Raw genomic sequence first — 27,834 nt, 5'->3', positions numbered from 1 at the left:
CTGAGGCTCCGCCCAAGACGCCGCCACCCAATCCTGGGCTTCCCTCTCCTTTTGCGCCAGCCCCAGCCCCACCTCCTCGTCCCGATTGGTTGGGCTGTCAGCCCCTCGCCGCGCTAGGAAGACCCGGAGAAGCGAAGTTCGGCCCCCAAAATGGGCTCTGCTGCACATGCTCACCAGGAGCTCGCTTAGGCTTCTCGGAGGCCGGCTCCCCAACCGGGTGACGCGCGCTCCCGACAACCCCTGGGACGGCGCGCGCGGGCTCGGGTCTCGCTCCCGAAGGGGCATGTGGGGGCGGGGACCCGGAGCTCGGGTTGCGGTGGCCTGAGGGGCCTGGGCCGCAAGGTTGACGCCGTGGTTGCAGCGGCTGAGGCCAAAGGACCAGCGGTGGCTCGGTCGCCGGAGAAAAAGGTCCCCGCTGCTGTCGCCGCCCGGCCGGTGCCCGGTGAGGACGGGCCCCAGCGAGCCGGGGAGGGTCCCCAGTCCCATGGTGTGGACGCGGTTCTCCCTGCAGTCCCAAGGGTTGCTGCTACTGGGAGGAAGGGTGTCCCCAGGCTATGGGTCGTGGCGCTTAGGCCGCCTCCTCGTCCTTCACCCGGGATTCGCCTCCTTTCTCCTCGCCCCTCCTTCCCCCACCCCACCCCACCCTGGGACTGAGCCCTGACGCCCCAAATCAGGGAGTCCCACATTCGCCCGTGTCCCCCGGCGGTGTCCACCGCACCGCATACTGCCTCCACTCTGGCACCCATCTTTGCGGCTCCGGAGGTACCAGTGACCTTGCACTTTTGCTGTTGTTACATCCCTCCTTCCACTTCTGATTATGTAGATTGCCGGCTGTGGCTTTCAAACTTTTTTTTCAACTTACACTGGGAAATATAGTTTAGATGCAAACCCTGTGTCTGTAGATGTAGATTAATGAAAGATCATTTTAAAGGGAGATATTACCCTAACTTTACATTCTATTCTATTCTATTCTATTCTATTCTATTCTATTCTATTCTATTCTATTCTATTCTATTCTATTCTATTCTATTCTTTCCATTCCAAAAAAAAAAAGATTGCTAACCCATGAAATTGATTTCAGGACCTAAACCTCGTGACCATAGTTCGAAATGCTTGCCTTACTCCTTTTGCTTCCTTTACTCCTGCCTTTGGAGGATGCTGAGCTCCAATAATCAGAGAATCACGTGTAACCGTCAGAAGGGTATTTTTTTTATTATTATTATTTTGACATTTCTGTGTTTCAGGGCCAAAACCATTTGCAGGACTTGATTTGAAATTTTTGGTTTGATTCAATCAGGTTTCTCTTGTTCCTCTTCCAAAGCCCTTAGTCAGACTGGGGGAAGAGATAGTGTGTGAGGTCGGGTCTAGATTGTGGAGCTTTTATAACAGAGACAGACGATTTTTATTGGAGAGAGAAGTGATTCAAGATGAACTTTAGGAAGATCAACCTGTCAGTACTGCACTGCGTAGGGAGAAGTGGAAGGACTGGGAGCTGGAGGGGAAGACCATTAGTGAGGTGGTGGGGATTGAAGTCCCAAGGTGCTGTGGAAGGCATGGAAGCTGGCGGGATCAGGTGTAGAGAGAATGAGATTTGAGGACACATTAGACAAAGTAAGATAGGATTAAAAACAGCTAAGATTTGCCCACCAGGTGTGGCTCAGTTGATGGGGGCTTCCTTCCATTCACCAAAAGTTTGCAGGTTTGATTTTGCCAGCTCGATCCCATGGGGGCACATGTGGAAGGCATGCGATGGATGTCCTCAGGTGGTGATTGAATGAATAAATAAATAAATAAATAAATAAATAAATAAATAAATAAATAACTGCTTTGGCCAGTTGGCCTGTGGACCTAAGGGTCACGGGTTTGATTCCCATTCAAGGGCATATACCTGGGTTGCAGGTTCGATCCCCAGCCCAGGTCTGGGTGCATTCAGAAGGCAACCAATCTATGTGTCTCTCCCATAATGATGTTTCTCTCTCTTCCTCCCTCCCTTCCACTCTATCTTTAAAAAAAAAGCTCAGATTCTAATGGGAGTTTAGGAGTACCGTTGGCTGTAATCTCTCTTTCTTATTTTTTTGTGTGTTTTTTTACCCTTACCCACGGACATTTTTGCCTTTATCCTCAGATAGAGTGGGAAGGAGAGAGGGAGAAAGAGAGAGAAAGAAACATCCAAGTGAGAGAGACACCCCAACTGGGACCAGGGACAAACTGTAACCAACATGAGTGCCCTTAGCAGGAACCGAACCTCCGCCTTTCTAATCCACAGGCCGACACTCTAACCACTAAGCCAAACCAGCCAGGGCTAATCTCTCTTTCTATAGTGCACCTCTTAGTTGTTTGGGAGCAGTGGTTCTCAGGGGATATCCACAATGTTATTTGTCAGGACTTGGGAGGTGCTGCTGGAATCTAGCAGGCCAAGGCCGTGGATGCTGCTAAACATTCTTCACTGAACAGGACAGCCCCCATAACAAAGAATTATTTGGTGCAAAATCACTGTGGTGCTGAGTTTGAGAAGCACTGCCTTAGAATAGCAGTTCTTAATCTTTACCACATTCACCTTCAAGCTCTTCCGAGAACACTGTCTGTATATGAACTCAGGGAGTGATGTATATAATCATAGGAGGGTTCTTGAGCCAGTCAATGTGCACCCCTAGCTGACATAGCTCCTTAGTGGGGGAGGGGGGAGGGACAGCAATTGGAATCATCTAGGAGCTTTTTTTAAAAAATTGATTTTAGAGAGAGAGGAAAGGAGAGAGAGAGAAACATCAGTTCGTTTTTCCACTTATTTATGCATTCATTGGTTGATTCTTTTTTTATCCTCACCTGAGGACTTTTTTTTTTTTCCATTTTTTGTTCAGATATAGTGGGAGGGAGAGAGAGAGTGAGAGAGAAACATCGATGTGAAAGGGACACATCGAGTGGCTGCCACCCACATGACTAACCAGGGCCGGGGACAAACTGCAACCAAAGTGCACGCCCTTAGCGGGAACCGAACCTGGTTCTCTCTGGACTGCAGGCCGAAGCTTTAACTGCTGAGCCAAACCGGCCAGGGCATTGATTGATTCTTGTATGTACCCTGACCAGGGATTGAACTCGAAACCTTGGCCTATGGGGAGAGAGGATAAGAGAGGGACCAACCATAAACTGTGAACCTGCAACCTTGGCCTATCAGGATGACTAACTGAGCTACCTGTCCAGGACTCATCCAGGAGCTTTTTCAAACATCATGACCTTCTCTTCTCCCCTTCTACTCTTCAGGACCCCTATTGGGCCCTGGACAAAGAATTCCTTGTTCTTGTATGGTGATTTACAGTTTATAGAAGAATTACCCATTCAACATCTCATATGCCACTTGTCCTGTTTCATAGGTGAAACCAGCTCGGAGAAGTGATGGGATTTGCCCCAGGTCTTCACCCAGCAAGCCAGCGCGCTAAGGACCTGGGTGTTGGCATCTGAAGATGGTGGTTGTCGCTCTCTTATATGAAGGTAATTCTGTTGATCCACCATCAGCTGCTGAGCCAGGCTCTGCCTTTCAAGATCTTACTGATTAGGGCTTGGACCCAGGAGTGTCTCCTGGGTATTGGGTTTACGCGGAGCCTTTTATAACCGCCAGCAGAACAGCATTATGAGAGCATGCAGTCTGAACACTACCCTCAAATTATTCTGTACCTCAGTTTTGGGGGAAGGGGAAATAGGATATGAGAGGGACCAACCATAAACAGTGAAGCTCTTAAACTTTCCATTTATATCTGCCTAACTTAAAAACATTCCAGACACTCAAGAAATCTTTATTGAGTGAAAATTAAATGTTACAAAATAAACACATTAGGGCCTAAGTATTTACCTCAAAACAATGGCCATTCAAAGTAAAAAATGTATATCCACCTAGAATAAATATACATGTGTATAACAAATAAAAGTTGTATATGATAACTCACTTTTATTACATACAGTAGCGATTGATATAGTAATTTTTTTAAATTGCTGACTGGAACCCAAAGATGATAGGACCAATTACCAGGGCGATCTGAAAAGCAGAGCCTTAGACCAAAACAAAGGAAATAAAACTCACGATTTCATACAGATATAAAGTGAACGCATGTGAAAGCTTTTACTCAATTCATGAATCAAGGAACCAGTAAGATCTTACAACCAGTTTGCAAGAGAACCCAGAGAAGATTCTAGAAGACTATGGATCAGGAATATTGAAATGAATGTGCAGATGGAGGCAAAACTGGCTTCTCCCACAGTCGGAAGAATCATTTGCATGTCTATAGTATTTACATGGAGAGATGGAATTTATTGTCTATAGACTATCAGCTCTTAGTTCTCATTATTCTCTGTAATTTGCAGAGTTATAAAAATAGCTCAAAGGTACTGAAAGATTAGATTTGTATAAACTAGAAGGATATTCTAGACAATGCATAGTTTTTTATCATGAAATAAGGCTCATTATATTTGGCCTGATTATTTGCCTAAGTGCAGCAAGTATATTAATTTACCATGTAGGCTTTCTTGAATTTGCTTTGTTGGAAGTCTTCATAAGCAATCTCAGATTGAATTTTTAAAAGTCTGATACTTGCTTTCCTGAGGTATAGAAGCCATGCCCAGGAAGTTCTCGCCACCAAATTTTACCTGTACTAATAAATTTGCTCAAGTTCCTCTCTTCTTGAGGTGCCCACAATACCCCAAAGTATCTGAAACTTGTTAAATTGTTAAAGGATCATTTTTAAAAAGATAAACTCATGATATAAAATAAATAAATGTTAATGATTTTATTCAACACATTAATTAGGGAATCTGTACAGTGTGACAGATTTAAATGAGATAATATATGTAAAACATTTTATGTGGTGCCCAGCACAAAGAAAACCTCATGTCTTTCTTAAGTTGATCACTTAGCTGTGGGCCATCTATTTCTCAAGAGCATCTATTCCAGTGTGTCTCAGAGCACAGTCCATGGTCCACTAGTGCTTGTTAATAACCCAGATTCTTGTTAAAAATCCAGATTCTTGAATCCCTCTCCAGAATTTTGGATGTGAAATCCAAGCACCTGCATTTTTTTTCTCTTTTTTTAGAGAGAGGAAGGGTGAGAGAGAGAGAAAAACATCTATGCAAGATAGAAACATTGATCAGTCACCTCCCACATGTGCCCCGACCCAGGATTGAACCCACAACCTGGGTATGTGCCCTGACGGGGAAGCGAACCCACGACCTTCTGGTGTATGGGACGAGGCTCCCACCAACTGAGCCACACTGGCCAGGACAGCACCTTCATTTTTATCAAGTACCCTGGGTAATTCTTATGGAGACAAGAATTATACATACAAATAATGAAAATAAAAGTTTTATGAAAACTATATTTAGCTTCATTGTATGGATGCTCTCTTTCTATTCTGTTTCTTTTGTTGTTGTGGATTGATTTGAGAGAGAAACATTGCTTTATTACTCCACCCATTTATGTATTCATTGGTTCCTTTTTTAAAAATACATAAAAAAAAAAAAGATTTTTAGAGAGAGAGGAAGGGAGAGGGAGAGAGAGAGATATACTGATATGAAAGCAGAACATTGATCAGCTGCCTCCTGCACACCCTTTAACGGGCATTGAGTCAGCAACTGGAGCATGTGCCCTGATGCGGAATCAAACCAGCAATCTATCAGTGCATGGGACAGTGCCCAACCAATCGAGCCACTGACCAGGGCTTTCTGTTTATTTCTTGTATGTACCCTGACTAGGGATCATACCCACAACCCTGGTGCATCAGATCAACTGAGATAGCTGGCCAGGGCCTATTTTGTAAACACTGGTCTTAAGCAGGGTTTCTCAACCTTGGCTCTGTTGGCATTTTAGACCAGATCCTTTTTTGAGGTGGGTAGGGTGGAGAGGCTGCCCTGAGCTCTATGGGATGAATAAAAGTAACCTTCTTGGCCCCTACCCACTAGATGCTGGTAGTATGCCCTATCCCCTGGTTGTGAGAACCAAGGATGTCTCTGGACATAGCCAAATGTTGCCTAGGGGTCAAATCACCAGACTGAGAACCATCAATCTTAACCCGCTACATTGTTGGTACCTATGATCAGAACTATTTTAACTTATTTTAAGAGTTTAGGTAGGCCCTGAAGGCAGACCCAGGAGGTCTGAATGCTGACTCTGGTCCGTTCTTTGTTGACCTGGCTGACTGTTGATCTCAGGAACCTAAAATTAAGCCTTACATTCCTCCTGTGTAATATCAAATAACAGTAGACTTTAATTGATGAAGCTATTTGGAATATAATTAATAATGCATACAAAGGCCTTAGCTTAGTGCCAGGCACATAGCTGCTATTTGGCAAATATTAAATACTGTAATCACAGTCCTTTAGACTCCTGAAGTTCATATCAGTCAGAATCCAACTGGGAAAACAGAAACTGCTATAAGATTTCAACTGGGAATTTCATTGCTCTCCCTGGTGGTGGAAGAGCTGAGAAGCCAAACAAATTGGTTATCATCCCAGAGATTAGCAGTGGCTAGATGCTGCTGCCACAGCCAGGCCAGGGATCCAGGGCAGCAGGTGGGGCACCCTGCAAAGCTGGAGCAGAGAGTACTGGTGGGGCTATACCAGACAGGTAACTGGGGACACCCTCCAGTCTCCCACGTTTCCTTCCATTGGTCAGTTCAGCTGGAAGCCACAAAATAGTTGGTCTGTAGGGACTCATCCGTGCAGCTGACAGCTTACTCTGAAGGGGTCCGGCTATAGCTCTGTGCATCAGTGTCCTCAGTAACTGACATTTTTCACTTTAATCCTCTTTCTTCATCCTTTCCACCCAGGAAGTCTCTGAGGCACTTATTTTCTCTGTCAGCTTTCATTGTGTCTATAAGTTTGAAACTTGGGTTTTCAAAAACTTTTTGTTTTTAGTTAATTTTAGACTTAAAACATTGCAAAAATAGTACAAAGAATTCCCATGTATCCATCACCCAGTTCCCCCGAATGTCAATATCTTACCTAACATTGTACAGTGATCAAATCCAGGAAATCAACAGCAGTATAATACTAATAACCTAAACTATTGACCTTAGTCAGATTTCACCAGCTTTTCACCTAGCATCCTTTTTCTGTCCCAGGATCCCATGTTGCACTTAGTTGTTGTGTCTCCTCAGCCTTTCCTTGTCCTCAATGATCGTGACCGTTTTGAAGTGTCCTGGTCAGCTGTTTTGTAGACTCTCTCCACGTAGCTTGTCTGACTAGAACAGAACTACGTTTTTGGGACAGGAATATCACAGAGATGATGTGCCCATCTCAGTGCCTTTTATCAAGGAGGTCATTGAGTTAGTGTGTCTTTACTGGTGAAGTTTACCTTGCTCACTTATGAGGGTGTCTGCAGGACTTTTTCACTGTCACATTACTATCTTTCCCTATATAGTTAATAAATATCTTGGGGGAAATATCTTTAAGGCTAAGCAAGCCCTGCAACAATACCTTATTTTTATTCCTTTCTCTGTTTTTTGTTTATATTACTCTTTATTTTTTTGTATGACATCATGTCACATAGGAATGTTCCTGCTTTTTCTGTGAGTTATGGAGTTAAATTACCAAGCAAGAAGATACAGATTATTTTTAAAGCATTTATTTTCCCACTGTAAAAAGAGTTTATGTACATTGTAAACAATTTTGAAAAAATCAAAGAAATGTAAGGAGAAAATAAGCCACTGTTCTTACTATTAACATTTGAGATATTTCTTTTTTTTTTTTTTTTATAAACTACCTTTTCATGGAAATTCTCCAGTTCTTTTTTTTTTTTAATCCTCACCCGAGGACATTTTTAAAATATATTTTGTTCAGATAGAGTGGGAGGGAGAGAGAAAGAGAGAAACATTGACGTGAAAGGGACACATTGAGTGGCTGCCACCCACACGACCCAACCAGGGCCGGGGACAAACTGTAACCGAGGTACATGCCCTTAGCAGGAACCGAACCCGGGTCTCTCCAGACCGCAGGCCAACGCTCTAACCGCTGAGCCAAACCGGCCAGGGCAATATTTGAGATACTTCTTCCTAGTTATTTAAGGTTTTTTTTTTAAGTCATGAGTAAATAAAATAAAATTATTCAAGCCACACCAGCCGGGCATCAATAAATAAAAAATATGACGAGCCCGGCTGGTGTGGCTCAGTGGTGGAGCGTTGACCCATGTATCAAGAGGTCACTGGTTCAATTCCCAGTCAGGGTACATGCCCAGGTTGTGGGCCAAACCCCAGTGGGGGGCATGCAGGAGGAGGCCAATCCATGTTCTCTCTCTCTCTCTCTTCCTCTCCCTTCCTCTCTATCTAAAATCAACAGTGTGTGTGTGTGTGTGTGTGTGTGTGTGTGTGTGTGTGTATGACTGGAGTCAAGAAGAGAGAAGAAAAGTGAATTTAGGGCTAGATGTAATGCTGAACTTGTTAATTGGATTCTGCTTTCTAACTAATAAGTTTTGTAAATGCAAACATTTTTGGAATTCTTCTTGAATTATTTTTGTGACACGTTCAAACTCCCAAATTTGTGTTTTGGAAACATTGTGCCATGCATTTAATTTTGACCAAAAATATGTGGTGTGTTCATTTTTAGGGAGCAACATTGCCATCCTGTGGTCTTCTAGAGTATTGCTGTTGAGGATTTAGATTTGTGTTTTTATAACTGTTATGAGCCTAGGTTACATAATGCTTTAGGACTCTATCTGGTCTGCAGGTGGGTGCTTCCCACTATAACATGGAATAAAATAGCAAGCAATATGTTGAACACAATGTGTGCGCAACAGAAAATAAAGTGTTAAAGGTACAAAAATAAGAATGTTAATAGCTGTACATTCAAGTGGCAGGATTATGGGTGATTTACTAGTATTTTGTTCATATATTAGTAACTTATAAAATATCTCAGTACATAATTCATGCTACCCTTCTTTGCTGAGAAAACCAAGCCCAGGAGTGAGAAGCCTGTTTATGGTATAGAAAACTGGTTTTTATCCAAGTGGCCCTGGGACCTGACTCATATCTATAAGGATTTTTTAAACAGCTTTATCAAGATATGACTTATATACCATACAATTCCCTCATCTAAAGTGTATAATTCAGTGTTTTTAGTGTATTCACAGAGTCATGCAACCATCACTATAATCAATTTTACATTTTCATTTTCCCCAAAAGAACCCCCACACCCCTTAGCATTACGCCCTAATCCCCCACCCCCAATTCTATGAAACCACTAATCTGCTTTCTGTCTCTGTGGATTTGCCTTTCTGGATGTTTCATATGAATGAATTACACAATATGTGACATTTTGTGTCTGGCTTTTTTCACTGAGCATCATGTTTTCAAGGTTCATCCACATTATAATATGTGTCAGAGCTTTATTTCTTTAGTGCTGAATAAATTCTATTGTACAGATAGACCACATACAGGCATGAGCAAGTGTTTAAGAGGGAGAACATAGTTTATGGACCAACTAAGCCAGTGCTGATCCTGCTAGGTGGCCAAAGAGCAGAGTGGCTACTGCAGGGTTAAGGGGCCGCTGCCAGATGACTAGGGTGAAAAGGAAGGGGTGTGTGCTGTTATTGCAAAATTAAACCGTTAAGGGAAGGAGGGCTTTTTATTAGGTTTTGTTTTAGGATTCAAGAGACCTAAAAACCTTGATGGTCCAAATGCAAGGAACTAGTGGGGGCACGGAAGTTTGGCAATCAGATAGAGCAGGACATGAATGGTGGAGAAAGGGCCTCCCAGGGGGAAGGAAATATGCCAGGGGAGATGGATGGAGACACTTCATTTTCCAAATTAGGATAAAATATGTATGCCTGCTTTATCCAGAAAGTGGGGAGTGATAAGAACTTAGGAAGATACCTACCCCAAATGGATAAATTGTGAAACAGATAAAATTGTAAAATTCTGAATCATGGAGGGATACCTTTAATCAGATGTTAGGTAAATGGGGCATTACTACATATAGTTTGTTACATACTTTTCTTTTTTGTAAGTGTGGTATAATATACACAAAAATTGCAACTGAAATTATTTTTAAGTGTACAGTCCAGTGGCATTAAGTCCATTCACAGTGTTGTGCAGCCATCACCATCATCCATCTTTTCATCATCCCAAACATCATCCAGCATCAATTACACAATAACTCGCCCTCCCCCCTTCCCCTGGCCCCTGTCAACCACCATTTGACTTTTTTTTTTTAGTTAATATCTTTAATTAACCCATATACGATTACTTGTCTTCCAGTTTGTTGAAGCAATAGGTCAGATAACATTTGCCACAATAATGCCTGTCAAAATGGCTGGCCATAAAAACTCCCAATGAAGGCGACTGATTTTGCCATTCTCATCCACTTTGTAGTATTTCAGGACATCCAGCTTAACCTTCCTTCTCTTACACTTTTCTTAATCTTCTTGAGAGTGGTGTAAGACTTCTTCCTTTTCTTAGCACCACCAGGAAGTCTCAACACAAGATGAAGTGCGGTCTCCTTTTGAATGTTGTAGTCAGACAAAGTACATCCATTTTCTAGTTGTTTACCAGTAAAGATCAGTCTCTGCTGACCAGGAGGAATTCCTTTCTTATCCTGGATCTTGGCCTTTACATTTTCTGTTGTACCCAAGGGTTCAGCCTTCAGAGTGATGGTCTTCCCTGTAAGGGTTTTCACAAAAATCTGCATCTTGGCAGTGATTCCAGTGCAGGTAGTGAGTTGGGAAAAGTCTCAATTTGACTTTCTGCCTATGAATTTGATCACTCCAGCTACATCATATAAGTGGAATCCTTTTTTGATGGGCTTATTTCATGTTACAGACTTTTTAAATATGTAATTCTCATTTGCTTTCCTTTATACGTAATATTGTTGTTCCTTTCACTGGAATACCAGCCCTTTAAATGCAATTGTCTAAGGGCTTTAACATTTGTGTAGCATAGCACCTGGAGTTCAAAAGCCCTTTGACTTTAGATATTTCAAAACCATTAATAATATTCCATTCATCAAAAAGCCCTGAGGTTCAGTCACTTGCCAAGAACTGCTGTGTAATAAATGATCCCTGATCCTACTGGCTTAAATAACAGTAGTTTATTATTGATCAGGGTTTTATGGGGTGGCTGGGCTGTGCCTCTACTGGTTTTCTCAGGCACCTTCATGTGCTACGTCCAGCTGGAGGGTCTGCTGGGTTGAACAGTGCAAGATGGTCTTCCTCCATGCCTGGCAGTGCCTCTGACCCCTGCATGTGGCCTCTCATGCAGCTTCCTTCCCAGTCTCAGGGCCATGCCCCAGGAGGGCAAGGACTTCCAAACCCCCACAGCATGTTTCTTCCACACTCAACAAATCACACAGCAAGTGACCAGTCTGAGCTGGAGGCCAGCCCAGATTCAAGACCACAGTGCAAAGGGGCCTGCATACTTTATGGGAGAATTTGTGGTCATTAATCTACACTTTAAGGCCCTTTAATGGTTGAGAATGGGAACTGTCAATTGAATCTAAATTCTAGTCCATTGAGGCCTTTCCACAGCTGGTGGTCAGCCATAGTTAAAGGTCTTTTATTGTACTGGAACATTTTTCATTGATCCTGAATTTAAACAGCAATTTCACTTAAGAGGATCCTGACCTGGGGTTCCATGACTCCGCGTACAGTTCCACGGGAATGTGGGGTCTTTGCCATGCTGACCGCATTGGTCATAGTTGGTCATGTCGACACCAGCTGACCTGGAGGAGACCGGGCTTCGGTGTCTGATCGTCTGAGGCCGAGGCGGTTGGTGTGTGTGTTTGGGGGAGGGGTCCTGAAGCCTCCACTCCTGTCCAGCTGCGGGTCAGGGACCAACTGCCTAGTCCTGTAGGAGTGTGCATGCTGGCTGGACAGTGACCGCACCGCTTTGGGTGGCCTGAGTGGTCTGAAAGGCCTTCTGTGGAAGGGAGGGCCGGCTTCTCTGCGTTTTTTCATCCTGTCGGTGGAGACCGTGGGGAAGGCAGGAATGCGAGCAGCTCGCAGGGCACAGAAAGGACGCGGCGTAGGAGACCCGCCACTTTCTTTTGTCCAGGGACCCCGGAGCCTGCGAGCCAGAGGGGCGGACTGCAGGTGGAGGGACGTATGCTGGGGCCAATCAAACACGGGAAACCGGCGACCTGTAGGCGGGGCCTCAACGGTAATATTTTCCTGCCCAGAGAGGCTCTGCCTGGAAAGGTGCTGGTGGTGTCTTGCTTCTACTGGCTATGTCCCCCAGGTCCCTGCCCCGCCACGTCACGTTGTGGGGTGGGATGGGCAGGGCCGAGAAGGACCAAACAGGACAACCTGAGATTGGCTATGGGGGATGACACAGGAGGTTGGGCGGGGATGCCTACCAGATGTCCTGGTACCTGGAGGATGTATTTCCCTAGGTCTTGCCCCTCCAGACAGGGCTTCTTCGCTGCTGCCCGAGGCTGGGCGAGCATGTAGCGCAGAGACTTCTGGGGATGCTGTCAGGGATGTGGGGGAACCTGGGGCCCTGTGTTTGGGTTGACCAGGCCTTAGGGAGCTAAATGTGGGCATCAGGACAGGGAACTTCTCAAATAAGAATGGGGAGCCAGGAGGATTTGGAACCGCAGAACTTGGGATGTGAATGACAGCTCACAATGGGGAAAGTGAAATGTGAGGAGAAGCAGCAGTCTTATTTCTGGGCTATTACTGAGAGATGGGAAAGGCCCCACAATCTGCCCACCACCCATTCCCCCAAGAAGACAGAAAGACCACCCCACATTGATGCCCCTAGGCCCAGGTCTCAGGACACCCTGGTCCCCATAGTCCATTCTTTCTGCTTCTCCAGGCCAGAAGCCAGGGAGCCCTCAGTGACCACGGATTGTCTGGACAGCTTCACAGCCCTGTCCCTGCCCAGCTGAGGCAACACCAGCACCAGCTCAAGCACAAGGTCACTGCCTTCATGAGGCCCTGGCACCTCCTGAGTTCTGGGTGGCTCCAGGACTCCTGCCTGGGATGGGGGCAGGATCTAGTTGTGAGTCTAGAGAGTCATGCCTCCCAGGGCCAGGAGCTCTATGGTCTGCAGAATGTCAGGGTGAAAGAGTGTTAGGAATTCTGGAGGGTCAGTGACTTGAGCTCATGTCCCCAGTGCTTGTCTCAGATGCTTGGCGCTCAAGAACACCAGTGACTGTTATCCTGGACAAGGTACAGCGGGTGCCATGGGAGTGGGCTCCAGATCTTCCTCAACTAGACTCCCAGCTTGCCACTTCATGGCTGTGTTGGTCACCCTGGCTTGCCTCAGTGTCCTCCTGTGTAAACTGGGTCAGAAAGAATGGTGAACTTTCATAACATGGGGCTGGAAGGATAAATGGAAAAACCCACGAAACACTTCACCCTGTGGGCCTCGATTCATAGTAACTCATAATTACCAGTATCTTAGTGCCCCAGATTTCCCCCACCCACCCCATTCTCCACCAAGAGCCTTGTATTTGGCACATTTTACACACAGAGAAAGTGAGGTTTGGATGGGGGAAGTGACATACTCACTGCGGCCAAGAGGAACTGTCCAAGCAGAAGCACCAACCAGGGTTTCTCTAGTTCCATTCAGGTCCTTGCCCAGCCTAGTGCCCTTTATGCCCGACCTGCACCCCAGATCCATTCTGAGCCCCAGGCTTCTCCACTGATGGGGGTTTGCCTCCTCCCTTAGGACAGAGCCCCTGGACTGCCAGTTTCCTTGCCAGGGTGCAGGAGAAATCCATCTACTGGGACCTGAGTGTGGCCTGGGGGACAGGCCGTTGGTCCCAGAATGCCCCTGCCTGAGCCCAGCGAGCAGGAGGGTGACAGTGTAAAGTCTGGCCAGGAGCCGTCCCCTGAGTCCCCTGAGACTGGCATAGATGTCGTCCCCGCAGCCCCCACTAAGCCCAAGGAATTCTCCAACCTGGTCCTGCTAACGGCCTCCACTGAGAACGGGAATGGCGTGGGCTCCCTGCCCAAAGGAGTGCACTGCATCATGTCCCTGGAGATGTCTGGCCCTGACACCCTGGCTAGAACCCTCCAGATCCTGCCAACAGAGGAGCAGGGAGGGCCAGTCCAGCCAAGCCCCCAGGCCCTTGAGCAGAAATGCAGCAAGCCAGACACAGGTGAGTTCTGGGCCTTCTGCCCCTGACCCTGCATGCTCAGACTTGGGCCCCTGTGTCACCCCCTTTCCAGTGGGGTGGCTTTGGCAGTCCCATCCTTGCTCCAAGCCAAGCCTCCTTGTCTCTAATTGTGAACCTGTCCCAGGCTGATACGATGATCCTCATCCCTGTCCACCCCACCCCACCCATCCCTCCCATCCATGTCCCTGGCCTCATGTTTGCTCCATGTCAGCTAACCCAGCCTTCTTGCCCTTAGCAGCCCCCAAGCCCCTGGAGTTCCTGAGGACCCCGTTCGGGGGCCGCCTCCTCGTGCTTGAGTCCTTCCTGTACAAGCAGGAGAAGGCTGTGGGGGACAGAGTGTACTGGAAGTGCCGGGAGCACACTGAGCTGGGCTGCCGGGGCCGGGCCATCACCCGAGGACCTCGGGCCACGGTGATGCGGGGCCATTGTCACTCCCCTGATGAGGAGGGCCTGGAGGCACGGCGCCAGAGACAGAAGCTGCCCAGTCCAGCCCTCCCGGAAGGCTTGGGGGATCCTGAGGTCCTCAGAGGTCAGTTGGAGGAGCCATTCAAGGGGGTAGGCCCATGGCTGTGCCCTGAGGAGCCAGAGCCTGCCCCTGGGCTGGTGCTGAGCAAGCCAGCCCCGGAGGAGGAGGAGGGGCTGCGAGCCCTGTCAGTACTGAGCTTGCCCCCAAAGAAACGCCCAACACTGCTGACTGGTGAGTGCCTCCCCACCCCAGCTCCACTCTGGGACAGGCATGAACCCATGGGTCCTTTCTTATACCCAAATAGAAATGTGGGATTCTACACATTTTATAAATGTGCTCAGTCAAAACAACTTTTAAAAATATCAACATGTTCCAGTAGTCATTAAGCCCATGGGATAGAACTAGAGCTCCTGAACCAAGGGGTCCCAGGTCCTTCTGGAATTTTCTGATGCAGCAGGGTCTAGTGTGGGGCCCAGAAATATGAGTTTTAATGGGCTCCATGTGATTCTGGCAACATGTGCAGTTTGGGAAGGTCCGTCTGGTGGGAGAATTTTGAGCTATGTGTCCCAGTTTCAAGTTTCAGCCCCACCTCATGTAGCCGCAGAACATTTGCTGAATTTCTGCAGTTTTGGGAGCTTTGTCCTAAGATTAGGCATTTGACACGTGGGAAGTGCTCAGCACTGGCTCAGTGTGTGATGGCACTGAGTAACTTGTAGGTGGAATTTCTGTGCAGTTTTTATTACCCATAACTAGGAGGAGGGCTTGGTCCCGAAGGTTGGGTGCCTCCTGACCTGGAAAGGATCCAAGGACTCAAGGATTTAAAAGCATCTGCTGTGCTGGGTACCTGGTACCTGGGGCAGGGTGAAGGAGAGAGACTGGTTTTACATTGTGTATCTTTTGATACCATTTGTATTGTATGGCATGTGCAAGTATTACTCAAAAATTAGATAAAAATGTCAAACAAACCCTAAGAAAAAGTATGATCTGGAGTGACTGAGGAGGCTGTGGAGTCAGTCAGCTTGGCCCTTCTGAGTGTATGATCTTGGATGTGGCCTCCTCTCTGACCACCAGGAGAGGAACTGAAACTCACCTAGGGTCTCGAGGGGAGGAGGTGTTCAGGGGGATGCATTTGGACCGAGTTTGCCTGACCACACATTCCGCTAGCAGCGCTTCCCGGCCTCTTCCCCTTCGACCAGTGTGACTGCGGGTTCCTCCTCCAGGAGAGCGCCCGTCTTTGGAGTTCCTGAGGACCTGTTACGGGGGCAGCTTCCTTGTGCACAAGTCGTTCCTATACAAGCGAGAGAAGGCTGTGGGAGACAAAGTGTACTGGACATGCCGGGACCATGCACATCATGGCTGCCGCAGCCGGGCCATCACCCAGGGCCAGAGAGTCACCGTGATGCGTGGCCACTGCCACCCACCCGACATGGAGGGCCTGCAGGCCCGGCGGCAGCAGGAGAAGGCCACAAAAACACTGCAGGCCAAGCGGGGTGGCCCCGGGGGCCAAGTGGATAAGCTGCTCCAAGGTGTGGACAGCCTGCTGTACCGCAGGGGGCCTGGCACCCTGACTCTCACCAGGCCCCATCCCAGAAAGCACACAAAGCCCCAGGCCCTGCAGGGATCTCCAACTGGGGACCAGGAAGAGGGCCTGGGTGAGTCCTCCATACCCAGTGGCCAGAGCTGGGGCCCCCTTGAGTCTTATTTCCTGAGGACCTGGGAGACAAGAGGGGGTGGCATCAGGCCTGGCACAGCCTTTGCTGACCACCTACCCCATTTCTTATAAGGAGGCCCTGAGTTCTTGAAGACACCTCTAGGGGGCAGCTTCCTGGTGCATGAGTCCTTCCTCTACAGACGGGAGAAGGCCGCTGGCGAGAAGGTGTACTGGACATGCCGGGACCAGGCCCGCATGGGCTGCCGCAGCAGGGCCATTACCCAGGGCCAGCGAGTGACTGTGATGCGAGGCCACTGCCACCCACCTGACCTGGTGGGCCTGGAGGCGCTGAGGCAGCGGGAGAACTGCCCTGGTGTGGCCCAGAGGGGGAGTTCAGGTGAGACAGATGGGGAGAAGGCCTAGGAACAGGCAGGAGACCCAGCCAGCCTTTCCTTCTTGACCCCCATGTTCCCGAGCAAGCACCCTCTTTCCTTACCAGGAGCACTCTCCTCTCGCTTTTCCCTTTCCTTATCTCTACTCCTTGACCACCACCTCACCACATTCCCCAAGCAGACTCAGGATGACTTCGGGTAGTCCCACTCACTCAGGTAGTAGTCCTCACCCTCCTGCTTAGACCAGCTTCAGCTGCCCCCAAAACTCTACAGCATGTGATCAACCCACGCTCCCTTTTCTCTTCCTTCTCCCTTTTTTTTTCCTTAAGAATTTATAGAGAAAGCTAATTGCACATGGCCAGTTTCTCATTTTTACAGAGTGAATGGATAATATAGTGCCTAGTAAGAAGCACGTCCCACAGACCAAGATTAAAGAACAGAATCAGGGATCATGTAATTAATCAGCTACTTCTCTCTCCAGCTCTTCTCCATAAGTATCTATTGTCTGCCCTAAGGGAGCCATTAATGAGGGTCACAGCCCCTCGCTTTTCATCCTTGCCCACTTGGTCAGCCCCACAGGGCCTGTTGTTTGGACTCTCGCAGTCACAGTTACATAAATGACGTAAATATCCCTGTCCTCATCTTGCTAAGAGGAGCAACTTCAGCCCAGCCTTCTCTACTTACTCAGCTCTTTGCTCATGTCTGAGAAACATCTGCCTCTCCTTCAGAGGTTATCGGTTGTATAATTTTCTGAGTCATCTGAGTCACCTTTAGAGTTTTTATAGCCCTAATGTTCTCTCAAACTTGAGATTTCTGATTGTATTTCTTTCTGACTCTCTTTTTATTCCATTTCCATGTAACTTCTATGTACCTGGAGACGAAGCTACAAGGCACACAGCAGTCCCGTCCCATCCTCACCACCAAGTCCCACCCCCAATAATCATTCTGAGCTCCTTGCCTTGTTTCTTTTCTTTTCTTTTCTTTTCTTTTCTTTTCTTTTCTTTTCTTTTCTTTTCTTTTCTTTTCTTTTCTTTTTTATTAATTTTTAGAGAGAGAAACATCAATCAGCTGCCTCCCACACATGCCCCGACCAGAAATCAAACCTGCAACCTGGGTGTGTGTTCTGACCTGGAATTGAACCCACTGCCGCCACTGCTCCTTGGTGTACTGGGCAGCGCGCCAACCAGCTGAGCCACACAGGCCAGGGCTACCATATTTCTTAATTGACTTTTTTTTTTTTTTTCTTTTTTTTAGAAAGAGAGGAAGGGAGAGAGAGAGAAACATCCATGTGAGAGGGAAACATGATAGGCTGCCTCCTGCACACCCCCTAGTGGGGATCGAGCTTGAAACCCAGGCATTTGCCCTGACCAGGAATCAAACTTGAAACCTTTATTTTATTATTTTTATCCTCACCCAAGGACATATTTTCATTTTTTTGTTCAGATAGAGTGGAAGGGAAAGAGAGGAAGAGAGAGAGAAACATTGATGTGAAAGGGACACATCAAGTGACTGCCACCCGCACGGCCTGCAACCGAGGTACGTGCCCCTAGTGGGAACCGAACCCGGGTCTCTCAGGACCGCAGGCCAATGCTCTAACTGCTGAGAAAAACCGGCCAGGGCTCAAAACCTTTCTTGAATTGGATGACACCCAATCAACTGAGCCACACCAGTCAGGTCTACCTTATTTCTTGAAATGTGCTTCGACCGCTACCATCCGTCTCTTCAATCTCTTGTTGCCTTCCAATGAGAGAAAGTATTGGTAAGAGAGAGAGAGAGAGAGAGAGAGAGAGAGAGAGAGCGCCCAGCCAGTGTGGCTCAGTGGTTGAGCATCGACTCATGCACCAAGAAGTCTCTGCTTTGATTTCCGGTCAGGGCACATGCCCAGGTTGTGGGCCAGACCCCCCCAGTGGGGGGCATGCAGGAGGCAGCCAATCGATATTTTCTCTCATCAGTGTTTCTACGTCTCTCTCCCTCTTCCTTCCCCTCCCTATAAAAATAAAGAAAAAAAAATTTTTTAAAAGAGAGAGAGAAAGTAAGGATTCAGCTGTCACCCAGTGCCCCCTTTCAATGCAGTTACTGCAGTTTTTGTTTTTGCTTTATTATATAAATCTGTTCACACTGGGCTAGGAATACATTATGATTGTTTCCTCCTCACACAGCCAATTGATTAGTCAGCCTAGTATTCTGTGCCCATCTCTCCTCGTCCTCACCCAGCAGCAGACAGCTCCAGGTTTTTTGCTCCAATCTGACTGTGCCCTGCCTCCCCATCTCCCTGGGGTCCCCTAGCTGGACCCTCATCTCTAAGTCTCTCTTTCTCTTGCTCGGTTTACTCGCTTGTCTTTTGAAATCCCTTCTCTAGTCACTACCCTAGCAAGAGTCCCTGGAGGCTACACTGTTGAAACCATGCGTGTCTGAAGGTGTCTTGATGGAGAGTGTGGCTATTTGTGAAGCTCCGGGTTGTTAATCCTTCCTTGGTTGTATGGTCTCTGTTCTTGAATGACCCGAAGCTTTCTGAGGACTGATTCTATGCAAGTGATGGGTCAGTACCCACAAGGAGGAACTTCCCACATGGTCTAAGACAGGCTGCTGACATTCTGGGACTTGGGCATGGAACATGAGCGAGAAGGGTCACATTCCAGATGCAGACTTCCACGTCCTTTTCTCCACCCTGAAGATTCTTCCTCCCCCAGATACAGACACCCTTATATCATTGCTCTTCAGATAAACAACCCACGGCCAGGCCCCCTGTGTAGTGCTGTCCTGGACCCCACCTTCGGAGGTATCTCAGGCTTTTCAGACTTGGCCACTGGACTCCACTGTTATCGGTGGTTTCCCCTGCAGGCTGACTTGCCAAGTCTGTGACCACACAGCCCCACCTCGAGCCTCTACCATTATGTCAGCATCTCTGCTCTGCAGCTCTCTATTCCCCTCTCCAAATTTCTGGCCTGGTGCTCGGTGCCTTCATTCCTCAGGGAACATTTTCATCAGTGCCAGAGGAACAGAAACATGCCCTGAGGTCACCTAGCTCCATTCTACATCCAGATACCTCTACCCTCTCCAGGGCGTTCTCACCCCCCATGGCTTCCACTGTTCTCTGCTGTGGGGAGACAGACTTCTCAGTCTGTCTCCAGCTCCTCTGGGTAGTCCCTGTGCCTGGACAAAGGGAAGAGATTCCTTTGGGCAGAAGGGTTCAGCCACCTCCCTCTCAACATGGCCAAGACATGGCCCACACTATTGCTCGCCTCCTCCTGCTGCCCTCAGGTCAGATGCACCCAGCCTGGCTCCCGGGGGAGCTGACTGTGCGTGCACAGAAGGCACTCACACCTGCTCACTTTATTGCTGATTACTTGTTCCCCAGAGGGGCTGTCCACTTTTTCTTCCAGCTCAGCAGGGATCACATGACTGGTGTGCGCCCCATTGCAGGCACCTGGGATAAGATAGTGGATACAGCAAAGACTCCCCTTTTCTGTAGGCACCATGAGAAGGGGGGGCAGCCTTCTGTCTTCAGGGGCCTCCACCTCACCAGTCTCTCACCTTCCCTTCTCACCAGGCTCTGGAATGGAGCTCCTAGGAACTGAGGCTAGGTTGGATTTGAAGCTGGTGGGATGGGTGTCTGTCCTGGGCTTCAGGGTCCTCTAGCTGTGAGGAGGTGGGCACAGCATGGAGTGGGGCTTGTGGAGGTCACTCCAGGGCCCCCAACCACCTCACTGCTCTGTTCCAAGGCTTGGGTTCCAGGCTTTCCCACTCCTGATGCTTCTTCCCATTTCTCCCCAGGAGGCCCTGAGTTCCTGAGGACCCCTCTGGGGGGCAGCTTCCTGGTGCATGAGTCCTTCCTGTACAGGCGGGAGAAGGCTGCTGGCGAGAAGGTGTACTGGACATGCCGAGACCAGGCCCGCATGGGCTGCCGCAGCAGGGCCATCACCCAGGGCCAGCGGGTGATGGTAATGCGCAGACATTGCCACCCGCCGGACCTGGGGGGCCTGGAGGCCCTGAGGCAGCGCGAGCAGTTCCCCAGCCCAGCCCAGAGGGAAGGTTCAGGTGTGGGCAGGCACTGGGCCCTGGTCTCCCTGTTGGCCTGGCAGCCCCTAGGGCCAACCCCAAACACAGGCTGGAGGCTACCTGCTAGGACCTTCCATCCATGGCCCATGTCCAGTGGGGTCCAGCCATGCACATCAGTCTGTCTGCTTGGGCTGGAGGAGAGGCTACATCTGGGTTCCCCACTCAGACCACTGGAGAAAAGGGGGCGGGGCCAGGGTGGCATTATCTGTGCTTGGCACCATTTATGGGGCAATGTGTCTGGGCCTTGGGGACCCTTTATCTCCACTCGCTGGGCCTCTCTTTTGTCTATTTTCCTCTGTCTCCTATTTCCCTTCCCCCTGCCACCCTCCCACCCCAGTTCCCTTTGGCCACCCCAATCTCGCATGACCTTTCAGTTAAGGTTCTTAACGGTCTCATGAGAAAGCCCTGGCCAGTTTGGCTCAACAGTTAGAGCATTGGCCCATGAACCAATGAGTTGCAGGTTCAATTCTGGTCAAGGGCACATACCTCTGTTGTGTTGGTCCCTGGCCCTGGTCGGCGTTGTGTGGGAGGCAACCAGTCAATGTGTCTCTCTCACATCAATGTTTAAAAAAAAAATCTCTAACAAAAATAAATAAATTAATTTTTTAAAAATTAAAAAAAAAAACCACAACTCCCATGAGAGAGAGTTGATTGGTTGCCAGCTGGCCAAAGGTAGGGTGGACAGGGAGCTGGGAAGCCTTTGGTGCACTTAGTTCAGACCAGCTATGGGCTTCCCAGAATGTTCCAGTTCAACCCCCGCCCTGGGGTGCTTGCCAGCAAGTGTGGAGCCCAATCCAAGTCCAGAGAGGCCTGTAGGAAACTTGAGTTTGGATGGCTACAGAGCCAACCTCCCCAGGCAGCACCAGAGCCCTTAGAGACAGCCACTTGAAGGTGTCAGGGCTCTGGGCTCTGTATGGGCTGGTGATCTGAGCTTCAGTCTCCAGGGCCCTGAGGCACAGTCAGGGGTAGAGGGCAGGGACCAGAGCGAGTCCTGCAGGGTGATGATAGTTTCCTGGTTGGAGCAAGCTGGTGGGAATAAGGAAAGAGCCTCCATCACTGGCACCTAGGCTCCTTCCCGGCTTCTAAGGCCTGGCCCAGGCACCCCACTCACAGCATTATGATCCTTCTAGGAGCCCTCCAGCCTCTGGAGTTCCTGAGGACTTCCCTCGGGGGGAGGTTCCTGGTGTATGAGTCCTTCCTCTACAGGAAGGAGAAGGCTGCCGGTGAGAAGGTGTACTGGATGTGCCGGGACCAGGCGCGGCTGGGCTGCCGCAGCCGGGCCATTACCCAGGGCCAGCAGGTGACTGTGATGCGAGGCCACTGTCACATGCCTGATCTGGTGGGCCTGGAGGCGCTGAGGCAGCGTGACCGGCTTCCTAATGCAGCCCAGCAGGAGGATCCAGGTACAGACAGGGATGCGGGGCGGAGGAGGGGTTAAAAAGATCTGTGGGATCTTGGTCTCTGCCAGCCTAAAGTTCAGACACCTCAGGGGATAGGCACTGTCTGGGAAGTTTTGTGCCCTGGCCCTTCTGCCTTTCCAGAGTCTACTATCTGTCCTCTCTACAGGCTGCTTCTCCTTATCCTGAAAATACACCTAAATGTGTCCCATCCTCACAAATTACACTTTTCTCTTTCTTTTATTCTAAGAAGTCTTAACTTTTTACTGATTATAGTCTCTTTTGAAAATATGATGAAAAAATATAGACCACCCAGAAGAACATATTAATGTGTGAGCACATGCACATGTACACACACATGTAAAGCTTTACAAAAAATGATCTGTGTTGAACTGAAATGAGTTCTCTTCACATAAACAGAATATAAAACTAGTCTTTAGAAAGCATTGCATATCTCATATTAATTCATGTAAATATTAAGGGTCATATCTTATAAAACACAGAAATGAATCCAAGTTGTTTAAAACAATCAAAAGAAACTTGATTTCTCCCTAAAACAAAAGAGATTTCCAAGAGAAAGCCACTGTTTGGATTAAGCAGGAATTGGACGTTGTAGAGTGCCTTTGGCGTGGTAAAGGGCGGATCGTCTTGGATATCTGGTTGATTCCCAATCTTTTTTATGACAAGGGCTGACTCTGAGGATCTCAAATAGATTATTTTACCAGGCACAGGTAGTTTGGGGCTGCCCAATGACTCCCCAAATCAGCATCATTCTACCTGGTTTTCATTATCCTCAAGGCCTTGAGGTCATCATTACAAGGTGTGGTCACTGGCTCTAGCAGCTTCAACAAGAAAAGAATTATTAATCCAGGTTTTCAATTTTTGTTTTCCTCAGAAAAGATAAAGCTTCTGCCTACAGTTCAACTGTGCTTCAAGACTTGTTCTCCTGAAAGCCAGCAGATTAATGGGTAATTGTATTAGTTATTTAATGCTGTGTCACAAATTACCCCCAACTTAGTGGCTTACAATGACCAATATTTACTATCTCCCAGTTTCTGTGGGTCAAGATTTCAGGAGTGGTTGGACTGGGTGGTTTTGGATCAGGGTCTCTCATAAGGTTGAAGAAAATATGTCAGCTGGGGCTGCAGTCCTCTGGAGGCTTGAGTGGGGCTGGAGGAAGAAGTTCCAAAATGGCCCATTCACTTAAATGACTGTGGGCTGGAGGACTCAGTGTCTCACCATGTGGACCTCTCCTTAGGGCTGCTTGAGTGTCCTCAAACATGACAGCTGTCTTCCCCCAAAATGAGTGAGAAGGCAGAGCAAGAAGAAAACCACCAACAATAGCAGAGTCCATATTCTTCTCAAGCACACATAGAACGTTCTCCAGGATAGACCATATCTGAACTATAAAACAAGACTCCATACATTTAAAATAATTGAAATAAAAGTGTGTTATCTGACCACAGTGGAATGAAACCAGAAATCAGTAACAGAAAAAAATTTGGGAAACTCACAAATATGTGAAAATTAAACTACACACTCCTAAATAACCAATGGCTCAAAAAAAAAAAAAAAAAAATCACAAGGAAAATTAGAAAATATTTTGAAATGAACAACATGGAAACACAACATACCAAAACTTATGGGATACAGCCAAGTAGTGTTTAGAGGGAAATTTATAGCTGTAGAAGGTTATATTTTTTTTTAAAAATCTCATGACTCAGTGGTTAGAGTGTCCACACACGAAATGAAGGGTCTCGGGTTTGATTCTGATCAAGGGCATATACCTCAGTTGCAGGTTCGATCCCTGGCCCCTGTTGGGGTCATGTGGGAGGCAACCAATTGCTGTGTCTCTCTCATATTGATGTTTCTCCCTCCCTCTCTCTAAAAAAAAAAAAAAATCAATGGAAAAATATCCTCAGGTAAGAATTAACAAAAAAAAAGAAAGAAAAGAAAAGAAAGATCTCAAATCTATAACTTAAACTTTCATGTTAAGAATAGAAAAAGAACAAAATAAACTAAAAGTAGAAGGAAGGAAATGATAAAGATAAGAATAGAAATTAAGCCCTGCAAGTGTGGCTCAGGGGATTGAGCACTGTCCCATGGACTGAGAGGTTCCAATTGGATTCCCGGTCAGGGCATGTGCCCAGGTTGCAGGCTCCATCCCCAGTAGGGGGTGTGCAGGAGGCAGCCAGTCAATGTTTCTCTATCACATCGATGTTTTTCTCTCTCCCTTCCTCTAAAAATCAATAAAAACATATATATATATCACCCAAGGACATTTTTCCATTTTTTGTTCAGGTAGAGTGGGAGGAAGAGAGAGAAAGAGAAACATCGATGTGAAAGGGACACATCGAATGGCTGCCACCAGCACAACCAACCAGGGCCGGGAACAAACTGCAACCAAGGTACATGCCCTTAGCGGGAACCAAACCTGGGTCTCTAGGGACTGCAGGCCCATGTTCTAACCGCTGAGCCAAACCAGCCAGGGTGCAATCTCATGTTTTAAAGGAATAGATATGATGTATGTATATGTGTGCATATAAAAATGATCTAGTTGCCCTAGCTGGTGTGGCTCAATGGTTAGAGTGTTGGCCTGTGCACTAAAGGGTTGAAGGTTTGATTCCTGGTCAAGAGCACATACCTGGGTTGCAAGTTCTATCCCTGGCCTTGGTTGAGGCATGTGCAGGAGGCAACCAATCAATGTGTCTCTTCTCTACCCCTGTCCCCCTCCCTTCCACTCTCTTTAAAAATCAATGGAAAAGCCCTGCCACTTTGGCTCAGCGGTTAGAGCATCGGCCTGCAGTCCAGAGATACCCATTTTCGGTTCCCGCTAAGGGCACGTACCTCGGTTGCAGTTTGTCCCTGGCCCTGCTTGGTCATACGAGTGGCAACCACTCGATGTGTCTTTTTCACATTGATGTTTCTCTCTCTCAAAAAAATCAATGGAAAAAATATCCTTGAGTGAGGGTGATGGTTTTCTCTAGGGAAAAGTATTACAGAAATCCTTAACTTTTTATGTTATCTGTTTCTGCCATGTTTGGATTTTTATAATGAATATGTGTTTCTTTGTAATCAGAAAAGTCAAAGGTATAAAACCTGACGGTGAGACTCAGTGAGGCCAATCTCCTTGCCGACTCTAATAGAAGAACTTCATGTGTCACCAGCATCAAGAATGCTCCATGTCTACAAGGGACCCCAGCATTTCCCACCAAGTTAACTGCTGCTGGATAAAAGCTCTTCTTCACTCTTTCAAAGCATCAGCAGCCTTCACATTTTCTCAAGAGGCCTCCCAGGAGGAATACTCTGGGTGTCTTCATGCAGGCAAGGAAGAGTGCCGGGAGCGGGCAGCTTGCAGGTGTGCGTGATGTGGGGAAAGCCTGACCTGCAAAAGATCTGAAGAAGCATCTTTTGACAATGTCACTCTTCCCTGTTCTGACGCCCCAAGCCACAAACACCTATCTGTTTTCAGAGCACGACGCTTTGCCAAGGACTTTCCAGTTGGGTGTGGCCCTGCTTGGGCCAGGGCACGTTTGGGGAACTTCCCGATTTTTGGAGCTGAGCTGAGCTGCCCTGCCTAGCTCCAGCCACTCAGGTGTTTTCTGGACAGGTGCCATGTGAGCCTTTGTGCCCCTCGGCTGTCTGCTGCTAGGGCACAGCCATTCCTCACGGTAACAGAGCAAGCTAAACCAGAGGCCCCATTACACACTGTCAGACTTTCTTTCCCTCACTCTTTTCTAACTTAAGTCCAGTGGCCATGATCACCATGGTAGGTGTGGTTCCTGGCAGTGGGAGCAAGCCTGAATGTCCACAGGAAGCCAGCATTGGGCAGACTCTATCTGGCTGAGGCCAGCAGGGTCCTGGGTCACCACATTTAGCTGATGCAGGAGAGGCAGACCTGGATGGCGGCAGAGGTGCATCTCTTCCTCCAGTCTGGTAACAAGCAGAGAGCTGGCTTAGTAGGTCCAGGAGAAGCAGGCTGATGTGCCCTGGAACTCCAGAGGCTGCTGCTTGCTAACAAGGACTCATCTTCGACAGCGAGGCTCCTTACCCTCATCCTAAAATTGCAGAGGGAGCACAAATGGCAGGCTCTTTCTCTCCTAGCAAGCTGGCCTTGGAGCCTGCCATCCAGCTATGGGACAGTGACATCTTGGGTCCCCCCACTGTCCCTCTGCTTATTCATTTCCCTCAATAAACCTTATTTTATATTTCACCATGTAGAGCGAGCTGGTGTACGTGTCCACATCCCCTTTGCAGCAACAGCTGGCCATCATGAAGCCACACACTCCACGTCTCAGTGGCATATGGTCGGAAAACAGTTTGGCTAGAACCTCACACAGGCCCGAGGTGCCTGGTAAGAAGCACTGAGCCACAACCCTTGCCACCTGTAGAGCCTGCACTGTCTGCCCATTCTGCAGCCTCCCCAGTGGGGCCTGCAGGCCCACAACTTCCCTAGTCCGAAGCCCCACGGCTGTCACCTCCGCTGGGCTCTAGGCACCCAGAAGTTGGGGTGCAGTGTGAGAAGAATCAAAAGAGGATGCAGGCTTCTGTTTTCTCCTGGACGTTCATGTTTATTGGGCCAGTACACTCTTCCTCTTCTCTCCTGCTTTGACCTTAGAGGACAGATGGATAGTCCATGCTGCTTGGACTGAGGATGCCAGATAGACATAAATTTGGACATTGCCATTGCCTTGGGTGACCTCATGGCCACTCAACCACTGAACTCCAGAAGTGTCTTCTAAGTCCACTTCCTGAACGGTTCCAGAGCCACAGAGATGTCCCTTGCCCCATCACTGACAGAGAGTAAAGTGCTCAGGGCGGATCCCTCTCTTGGAAGCTGGGGTCCCCTCTGTGGACAGTGACATCTCAGAGAGGTTGTGCTTTCCTTCCCTTCTCTCATTCTGCTGCTAGTTTTTCCCAATAAACCTTATTGTGTCTGTAACGTGGTGTGGGTGGTGCCTCTGTGCCCTTTTGCATGACAATGTCTCAATTATAAAATTTAAAATAAAAACTTCACAAGGTTTAGCAAAAGTATCAGCAAGGAACTCAAATTTTATGTTTTTTTTAAATTGATTTTTTAGAGCGAGCAGAAGGGAGAGAGAGATAGAAACATCAATATGAGAGAAATATCAGCAATGCCTCCTGCATGCTCCCTACTGGGGATGGAGCTTGCAACCCAGGCATGTGCCCTGACTGGGAATTCAACTGGGACCTCTCCGTCCATGGGAGGACACTCAGTCCAATGAATCACACCAGCTTGGCAGGAGCTCAAAATTTTTAAATGGGGAGCAGTGGCCAGCTCTAGGAGCCTCAGCCCCCAGTCCCTGTCCCCAAGGTTGTAAGTAAGGTGAGCATCAACAGAAATGTTTCTCATGGCCCCACTTCCCCTTCTGGCCCCAGCCCAGCCTCCTGTCCCCATGTCCTCTGTCAGGAAGACTTCAGCAGGGTGGAACTAAGGACCTCCTTTTCGCTCAAGTCAGCAGATGCTTCTCAGAGCTTGCCCTCTGGCACTGACCACCCCTTTCTTGATCCCTTCTCTGGGTTCACCATCTGCTTCCTATATTCCCTCCCGATCTCTTGCAAGGGATCCTCTGTCCCCCTAACTAACCTATAAGCCTGGTGGTGGTTGTTCTGGAAACTGGACCTCAGCCCTTTTTGGCCCAACCACTTTCAAGATTCATGGTTCGTCAGTCTGCAGCACCAGCCTGGCCCCACTTACTGCAACCAACCCTGTGTGTCCAGCTGCCTCCAGAGTCCTGGCCCAGGGTGTCCTGT

The 27,834-nt window shown here is 48.0% G+C and overlaps 1 protein-coding gene and 1 pseudogene across 3 annotated transcripts; one reads left to right on the top strand and one right to left on the bottom strand.

Annotated features, from left to right (window-relative positions):
- The first annotated feature begins 220 nt into the window (after positions 1 to 220).
- On the top strand, positions 221 to 26,988 carry FLYWCH1 (FLYWCH-type zinc finger 1). Of its 3 annotated transcripts, XM_036279446.1 has the most exons (12): positions 221 to 442; positions 1,082 to 1,201; positions 3,369 to 3,486; positions 12,786 to 12,887; positions 13,644 to 14,076; positions 14,330 to 14,791; positions 15,781 to 16,212; positions 16,345 to 16,608; positions 20,378 to 20,641; positions 21,793 to 22,065; positions 22,955 to 23,027; positions 25,139 to 26,988. In XM_036279446.1, the coding sequence occupies exons 5-12, from the start codon at positions 13,743 to 13,745 to the stop codon at positions 25,176 to 25,178; spliced, it is 2,142 nt and encodes a 713-aa protein (XP_036135339.1). In that variant the 5' UTR covers positions 221 to 442; positions 1,082 to 1,201; positions 3,369 to 3,486; positions 12,786 to 12,887; positions 13,644 to 13,742; the 3' UTR covers positions 25,179 to 26,988. The 3 variants fall into 3 exon arrangements, with proteins under 3 accessions (XP_036135339.1, XP_036135340.1, XP_036135341.1); XM_036279447.1 differs by lacking the exon at positions 1,082 to 1,201; XM_036279448.1 differs by lacking the exons at positions 221 to 442; positions 1,082 to 1,201; positions 3,369 to 3,486 and having other exon boundaries at positions 12,337 to 12,887.
- On the bottom strand, positions 10,218 to 10,662 carry LOC118641852 (annotated as a pseudogene).
- Positions 26,989 to 27,834: the final 846 nt, after the last annotated feature.

The sequence above is a fragment of the Molossus molossus genome, unplaced genomic scaffold, assembly GCF_014108415.1.
Source record: "Molossus molossus isolate mMolMol1 unplaced genomic scaffold, mMolMol1.p scaffold_m16_p_3, whole genome shotgun sequence".
Classification (NCBI taxonomy): domain Eukaryota; kingdom Metazoa; phylum Chordata; class Mammalia; order Chiroptera; family Molossidae; genus Molossus; species Molossus molossus.
This window is presented reverse-complemented; position numbering and strand designations above follow the sequence as displayed.